The following is an 8,388-nucleotide window of genomic DNA, read 5'->3' as shown; positions in this document are numbered from 1 at the left end:
TAATGTTTTAAATGTTAGCCGCTTTGGGTCTTCTTATGGAGAGAAAAGGCGAGATATAAATAAATGTAATAATTATAACAACAACAACTCCTAGGAAAGAGTACATACCTCAGAAGTCTTAAAATCAAGACTGAAACTCTGTGGACATGAGTCGTCCTTTGACTTATGTCACTTCTTTTAGAAATGTACTAAGCAGGTTCCAGTGTTTTGCCACCTTTCTTTTCTCTCACTTGCAAAACTGTTTAATCCCCAAACCTGCTCTGGAAGATTTCCCAGACTTCTTTGGAAGGTTTTGTGGGCACACAGGGACAGGGGGATGGAGTAAGTCTGGCTCTGCTGTTTTTTTGATCCTCCTAACAATTTACAAACTACAATGACGGGTTGACTATTCCTTATCCGAAATATTTGGGACTCGGAGTGTTTGGAATTTTTGAATTTTTGGGAATTTGGAATAGTTCTATTTGCATATAGATACATAATATCTTGAAGTTAGGACTCGAGTGTAAACAAAAAGATCATTTATGTTTCATATACACCTTATATACATAGCTTGAAGATAAATTTTATACATTTTTAATAATTGTGTACATCAAACCTCTATCTCAGCTACCCATGCAGACAATTTCAGAGTACTTCAGAGTTTTGGATAAGAGAAGCTCAATGTATTACAAAACTGTATTAATATAATCCATCAAGTCAATCTCTAGTAGGAAGTTAAGAACAGCATGAATTGAAATGTGAGTGGAATTCTCTTGGTGGAAAACATCAGCACCTAAATGTGTTCTAGAGTTGTACAAGAGCGGTGAGATAAGCCAGACAATGGCCTGAATGCCATTGTTAGTCCCAAGAACAGTAGACCCATGGAATCAATGGGATTTCTCTATGTGTTGATTCGCCTCATTCATGGATTTTAATGGGTCTGCATTATCTAGGACCAAGCAATGGCAGAGGGTTGGGCTAGATGGCCCTTATGATCTCTTTAAACCCTAAGATTCACTGTATCTGCCAGCTTCCAACAGCCTGATTTCTCACCAATGTCTTTTTATTGTTGCTGCACTCATGTTTTTTCTTCCCACCACCATTGCCTCCGCCAGCATAGCATCAACAAGATCCCAGCCTCAGCAGTGATTCATGGAAATTAATGAAGCCCTTGGCTTGTATGAACTGAGTATAGTTAGTACTGACACCTGCACCATTCCAATGATTTATAAAAATGAAAGAACTGTCCCTTGAAAACTAATCCTGCAGCATTACTTCTCTGCTTTTGTTTGCATCTGATCTTTTAATCCATGATCTCTGAACTGTAGAACTGGCTGCCCACGTTAAGCTCTTTGCAGTAAACACAGGTTGTGCACTTTCAGCAAATATTCCTTGGTAAAAAATGATTCTGGACGCATTCCTCAACAGACTTACCTGGCACTAAATCCTCACAGATTTGATTTCAGACTAGCCTTATGCAGAATTGCTCTGTCATTTAGCTAAAATATATGGTGAGAATGTTTAGGTGGAATGGAGGAAAAATGATATATAATTATGTTCGTAGACAGTCTTATCAATGTGGCTAAAGGGCTTTTGAGGGATTGGGTAATAATCTATTAAAGTTTGTGCCAAAATAACTTGTTGGTGTCAAAGATTAAACTGGAGTAGACGAATGCAGCTATTCCATTGAAATTTGTCAGTATAGAAGTTTCTTCTAAACCTCAATCTGAAATGTACTTCAAAATAGAACAGCATGAGCTGTTCTCCTAACTATGGTGGCCTCAAGTGAACACTCAACCTAGTCCACAGCTACAACTGTTCGAGCCAGGCATCCTACTGCTTCAGAATAAGCAGAGTGGTCCACAGTATCTGTGTCAATCTCAAGGCCAACCCAAGATGTTTTGCTGCCTGAAGCAAAGGACAAAATAGTTGCCCTTTGAACATACAAAACTCATCTGGACTGGCAGCTGAAATTTATTTCTACACTGACAATGGCACAAAATACCAAAAAGCAGCAAGGTAATGTAGGGGTGCAGAACAGGCAGTTTGGCATACACAACTCTGTTCTTCATGAGAAAGAAAAACATTCTTCACCCATGGCTAGATAGATATCTCTCCCCCAAAGCAAAGCTTGATTTTGCTCTTTTATCTAAGGGACATCATTTTACTATACTATTGTATATAATGGTACTTCAAGCATTCGTGATTTTGGTATTTATGGGAGGGGGATGTTCTGGAACCAAACTCCAATGGATCCCAAGGACCCACTGAATTTTGAAGAAAAACACCTTTCTTAGAAGGTAAAGGTACTCATTTCAGTACTACAAAAGTAATATGGATATCAAATGGAGTTCCTCAGTCAGAAAATGCATCTGTTGCCATTCGGAATATAACAGTAAAACAGATTATGCTGGCACAATGGAACTGAGACACACACTGCCCATGGGCCTGGGTCACAAAACTTTTGTATGCCAAGTTTCAAAGAAATAAATTCAGGTACATTGCTGTTTTTGTCAAGGAGCAGTTACCTAAACTTTTTATGAAATGGAGAAATTTCAAGGTCAGCTTACAGTATGGTATGGGGACTGTTATTTGAAGCAAAGAGCTAAGAAGTCCTTGAACTTCTCTGAAGTATTTTGCTAATGACCACAGGCAGAGATGTTAGCATATTGCCATCATTTGCTGTTACTTTCTGCTGAGCCAAATTACATAGAGCTTTTTATAGCTATCTCATTGACTCTCATCAAAATTGGAATATAATGAAAGCTGTGCTATGCAGGAAATAGATTGGGGGGGGGGGTGGAGAACTTGCAAAGGCTTCTCGTTGGATTACTACTCCCCAGATTCTCTAGCCAGTATTAGTATTGGCCGTGACATGGTGATTCTGGGAGCTGGGGTTTTAAAATGTAGGTTGTCCAAGTTCAAGCACGGAGTTTAACCCTGTGCTGTGGACCTCATGAAAAGTACCCATATAAATGTAACATGTTCCATTAATTTACTCAATGCCATTATTTTTAAAGGATGGGGATTAAAAATCTGAAGGTCCTGAATGCCCTTCATACTCAGAATTATGGATTGCACCTACCTACCAAAACTTTAATACATTTTATCTCAGAAATATTAGCTGTTGGGGTACATTGCACTGCTATTGAAGCACACATCACTTGAGTTGGAACCATAAAAGTGTGAAACTAAGGCACTAAAGTGTGGCTTGGACAGAAGACATCCACATTTCTTCAGATGGATTAATGTGGCCTAGACAAATGACTGGCTGGATTTATAAATGATTTCCAATGAATGCAGATAGTACCAATGTCAGCCGGGCCATGACCTGCTGACACTGAAGGACTTGTCCAAGTGCTGATCCTTCTGAGTTGCTAGGATTCAGCACTTACAACAGTTCCCTTAAAATTCAAATCAAAACCTGGAGCAGATTCAAATCCCACTAACATCAGAACCACAGACTTCTACTTTTTGGATCAGAACCACAAACCATTACTGTTTCTGTATTTCTGGGCCAGAACTAAAAAGCTTCTCCAATTTCCAGATTTCTGGAGAAGAGCCACACTCCACTACTGCTTCCAGATTTCACCTTGCCAGAAGCAATAACTCACAACCCTTTATGTACCTGCTTGAATATAAGTTACATTGGGTTGCTGTGAGTTTTTCGGGCTGTATGGGCATGTTCCAAAAGCATTATCTCCTGACATTTTGCCCACACATCTATGGCAGGCATCTTCAGAGGTGTGAGGTCTGTTGGAAACTAGGAAAATAGGGTTTATATATTTGTGGAAAGTCCAGGTTGGGAGAAAGAACTCTTGCCTGTTTTAGTCAAGTGTGAATGGCCAGTTAACATCTCCCAACAAAGGATTCCCTCAGGCAAGAAGCAGTCAGGTTTTGAATCTGCAAGGCCATTAGATGCTAATCAAGGTGATCAATTGGAACACTCACACTTGCCTCAGAGTTCTTTCTTCCACCCTGGACTTTCCATAGATATAGAAACCCCACTTGCCTAGTTTCCAACAGACCTCACACTTCTGAGGACTATCTTAGATATCGGTGAAACATCAAGACAGAATGCTTATGGAACATGGCCTTACAGCCCAAAAAACTCCCAGAAACCCTGTGATTCCTGTCATGAAAGCCTTTGACAACACATAAGTTACATTATTTTCAAAATAAGTGCATGTCAGTATTGTGGTCTGATTTTCCAATGGCATTCCAATTTTTGTGCCAATTACTATAGATCTCAGGCATCTATCATAAATTTTCCAAGATTTTTGTTATTTATTGGACTTGGTCCAATTTTCATCTGCTTTTAATGGTCATTAGCATTTGAAACTTACTCCCCCAATTCTTATTACTCTCAAAGGCAAGTGTGCTTTCTAAGATACATACATGGAATCTATCTGAGCACGAATGGAATCTCTTCCAAAAATTTTAACAGGTAATCCCCCAGAATATTAACACTGTGTTTTCTGTGGTTTTGATTTCTTCTTGGAGGAGCGATCTCATTCTTTGGACTAAACAATTTTTTAGGCAAGTTTGCCTTTGCATGGGGGGGGGGGGGGGGGGAGACAGAGGCTGGAAGCAAGATGGTGCAAGTTTTGTTTCAGCCAGAGAACGAATTAAACAAACTCTAAAAAGGAACACATAGTGCCTTGAGTTTCTAAGGAGGAATTCAAGGATTAGAACTTCAAAAATAAAAGTCTATTGATGTGAAACAAAAGGGGATATAAGGAAACAGGGCATTCCAAAACGGAGTGAAATGCAAATGCTCTATCCCACCTTTAAAAAAAGTAGTAAACAAAGATCTGCTGGCTCACTTAAACATGTTTCAGTGTCAAAGCCACAATTAAGACCCAAAGTCTTGAAATGGCTACAACTCAGGCATGGACAAACTTGGGCCCTCCAGGTGTTTTGGACTTCAACTCCCACCAGCCTCAGGTTGAGGTGGAAACGGAAGGGGCCTGAGGCTGTTAGGAATGGTGGAGCTGAAGTCCAAAACACCTGGAGGGCCCAAGTTTGCCCATGTCTGCTATAACACAAGGTAATTTTGGTCCCCTGAAGATATTTCACTAGGAAACCCTGTGCCACTTTTGGAATCAGTGTGCCTATTTCTTGAAGTATATATGTATTTTAAACAACGAAATCCTTGTTTTATTTACGGGGAGAGGGAGGAGGGAGCAGCCCTTTTGCTAGGGGAGTATGTCTTCCAGGGAGAGGCATGTCTGTGGTGTCTTCCAGGGTACAGCAATCATAAATCCGCTGCCATTGATCCCAGCAAGGCTAATAGGTGGTTGTTTTGGAAGCAGGGAGGAAGCGGAGGAAGCAGAGGCAGTGCTTCCTCGTCCCAAGGTTTTTGCAGAATTGGCAGGAACTCCGGGATGTGTGTGTGGGGGGGTGGGGGGTGGCTATACGAGGGACTCGCAGACGGGCACCGAGTCCGAGTCCTGGCTGTGCATGGAGCTGAGGCCGGTGTCGGAGTCCTCGCCGTCGTCGTCGCGCTCCTCGGGGCCGGCTTTGCCGACGGTGCGGGCGCCCACCTGGCCCCACGCCTCGGGCGTCTCCGGCGAGGAGTCCTCCTCCTCCTCTTCCTCCCGCTCGTCCTCCTCCTCCTCGGCCAAGACTTGGGCCTCCAAGGCCTGGAGGGTGTCCGCCAGGGCCTGCGCCTCGCGCTCTTTCCGCTCCCAGGCGCGGCGCGTGGCCTCCAGCTGGCCCTTGACGGCGTCCAGGTCGGTGCTGAGGCGCAGCCCGATGTAGAGGCTGGTGCTGAGCTGAGTCCGGAGGCGCTCCTGCTCCACGGGCAGCTCCCCGCCGCCGCCTACCCCCGTCAGCTCGGTGGTCTCTCCGTCCGCCTCGCCCTCCTCGCCGTCGTCGTGGTCCTGGGGAAGGCTCCGCGCGGCCCGCAGCTCGTCCCTCCTCCGCCGCATCCAGCGCTGGTTGAGCTCCTCCTGGATCTCGAGGGCCAGGCGCTCCAGCAGCGCCTCCTGCCGCCCGCGCTGCTCCACCGCCGCCGCCACCTGCGCGCACCGACGCTCGTACAGCGCCAGCGCTTCTGCGTCTTCTCCTCCTTCTCCGTCTCTTTCCTCCCGCTCCTGGGCCTCGCCGCCCTCCAGGTAGGTCTCCTGCACGTAGTTGACGCCGTGGCGCTGCATGCGGTCCAAGTGGGTGCGCGCCTCGTAGCGGTCGATCTCGCGGTCCAGGTCGCGGAGGCGCTTGAGCTGCTGCCGGATGGTGTGGTCCTGCGAGAGGACCAGGTGCACCAGCGTCTCCATCCGCTCCGCCGGCGAGGAGGGGGCGGGGGGAGGGGGCAACTCGGGAGAAGCTCCTTCCTCCTCCTCCTCCTCGTCGTCTTCCCCTTCCTCTTCTCCCTCCTCGGGGGGCGGCGGGGCCCGGAGCGGCGGCGAGGAGGCGCCCCCCTTGCGCCGGTTGAGCTTGGCCAGCTTCCGGAAGGCCTTGCGGACCAGGCGCCGCTGCCGCTCGTGGCTCAAGGCCGGGCCGGGCCCGCGGGGGGCGGCGGAGGAGGAGGAGGCCGGGGCGGCGGGAGGCCGGGCGCGGAGCGAGGGCCGCTCCTTACTGGGCACCACCCGGGCCTGGGCGCTGCGGGGCCCGGCGGAGGGCAAGGAGGCCTCGCTCCGGAGCAGCACGAAGCGCACGTTCTCCTGCTCGGGGCCCCAGGCCGCCCACAGGCGCAGGATGCGCGTCTTGGCCGGCAGGATGCGCTCGAAGCCGCGCCACTTCTCCACCAGGCAGTACGCGGCCGGCGGACCCGAGAGGAGCAGGCCCCCGCCGCCCAGCTCCTGCGAGGAGGACGAGGACGACAGCGAGGACGAGGGCGGGCCCGGCTCCTGGCCCCGGGGCTCCTTTGGCGGCTGTGGCTGCTGCTGCGACGGGGCCCCGCGCTTGGCCCTCCGCCGCCCGCCCGCCGACGCCCGGCTGTCCTCCAGCAGCGCCCGCACCACATCCGCGCAAGTGGTGCGCTTCGAGAGGCCCGAGATCAGCTTCTCCTCCTGGCAGAGCCACACAGACAGCTTCGGCGCCTCCGGATCCATCGGGGCTGCTGTTCCTCTTCCTCCCTTCTCCGGCCCCTCCGCCGCCTGAAGCCGCCGCCGCCGCTGCCGGCCGGGTCCCCCATGGGAAGCCACTAAAGCGGCGGGGAGCCCAGCGGGGCCGTCATCGGACGCGGAGCCGCCCTCGCTCTCCTCCTCTCGGGGCTGCTCTACTCCACTCACCCGAAGCGGGAGCTCCCCATGAAGAAGAGCAAGAAGGAAGGAAGGACGGAAGCGCACGCCGCCCGGCGCCTACTCCTCCTCCTCCTCGAAGTGAGTCCTATTAGGAAGCGGCCAACTTCAGGAGCCGGGACGCCCTCACGCACACGCTCCTTGCTCCGCTCTCCGCCGCGTCTGTCTCTGGGCTCTCTCGGAGCGCCTTCGCCTGGCTGCCGCCTTTTCCTGGCCTGTCACGTGGGCCCCTCCTTCCCTCCCTCCCTCCCTCTTTCCTTCCTCTCATCCTTCCTTCCCTCTGCCTCTTGCTCAAGCTGAAGGGAAGCGCCAGCACTGGAGCCACAAATCCTCTCTGGGGACGGAGTGTCCCGCGCTTTTTCCTTCTCCTTCCATTTCATCCTGAGGGAGGGAGGAAAGAGGGCTGGCGTACTGCTTAGGGAAGAAAGTTGGATGCCGACCTTCAAAGGAAGCCACCCAAAGCCATGTTTGTTTCATTGCAGTGAAACTCTCCAGCTCTGTCATGAAGCACTTGGGAGAGTCAACGAACTGTGTAAAACAGGCATGGGCAAACTTTGGCTATCCAGGTGTTTTGGACTTCAACGCCCACCATTCCTGACAGCCTCAGGCCCTTTCCTTTTCCCCCTCAGCCGCTTAAGCCCAAGTTTGCCCATGCCTGGTGTAACACGAAAGAGGGAAGCAAGCCACCCTCTACCAGGGTTGTGAAAAGGTCAGATGGCTCCCAGGATTCAAGAGTTTGCTGTTTATTCCTTCAGTCTTCCTTCGGACTCTTCGTGACCTCATGGACCAGCCCACACCAGAGCTCCCCATTGGCCTTTGCCACCCTAGGCTCCTTCAAGGTCACGTCAGTCACTTCAAGGATACCATCCACCCATCTTGTTCATGATCTAAGAGAGAAAAGTCCCATTTGTTTCAAGAGAAGGAGAGGGTAAAGATGCCTTTTTATAAGGCAAGTGCAAAATGTGGGGCAAATCTCTATTAAACCCCAAACCAGCTTCTTGGCAAATACACTCAGAACTTCACTATTTTTCTTCATTTGTTCCTCCTGCTTTTTGTTACACACTGCTCATTTATATGATATTTTAGCATTGGGATTCCCCCCCCCCCCCCATAAAAAGGAAGGCGGTTAAAAATAGTAAAAAAGCACCCAAATCCCCATAGCAGT

General features: G+C 49.4%; 1 protein-coding gene across 1 annotated transcript; it reads right to left on the bottom strand.

Annotated features, from left to right (window-relative positions):
- Positions 1 to 503: 503 nt before the first annotated feature.
- rassf10 (Ras association domain family member 10) lies at positions 504 to 7,448 on the bottom strand. The gene has a single exon (XM_062967711.1). The coding sequence runs from the start codon at positions 7,032 to 7,034 to the stop codon at positions 5,394 to 5,396; it is 1,641 nt and encodes a 546-aa protein (XP_062823781.1). The 5' UTR covers positions 7,035 to 7,448; the 3' UTR covers positions 504 to 5,393.
- Positions 7,449 to 8,388: the final 940 nt, after the last annotated feature.

This window comes from Anolis carolinensis, chromosome 1, assembly GCF_035594765.1.
Source record: "Anolis carolinensis isolate JA03-04 chromosome 1, rAnoCar3.1.pri, whole genome shotgun sequence".
Taxonomy (NCBI): domain Eukaryota; kingdom Metazoa; phylum Chordata; class Lepidosauria; order Squamata; family Dactyloidae; genus Anolis; species Anolis carolinensis.
The sequence above is the reverse complement of the archived record's forward strand: the minus strand, read 5'-3'. Positions and strand labels throughout refer to the sequence as shown.

Excerpts from the sequence above, each read along its gene's own strand:
- rassf10 (XM_062967711.1), bottom strand. The coding sequence starts at position 7,034 with ATGGATCCGGAGGCGCCGAAGCTGTCTGTGTGGCTCTGCCAGGAGGAG.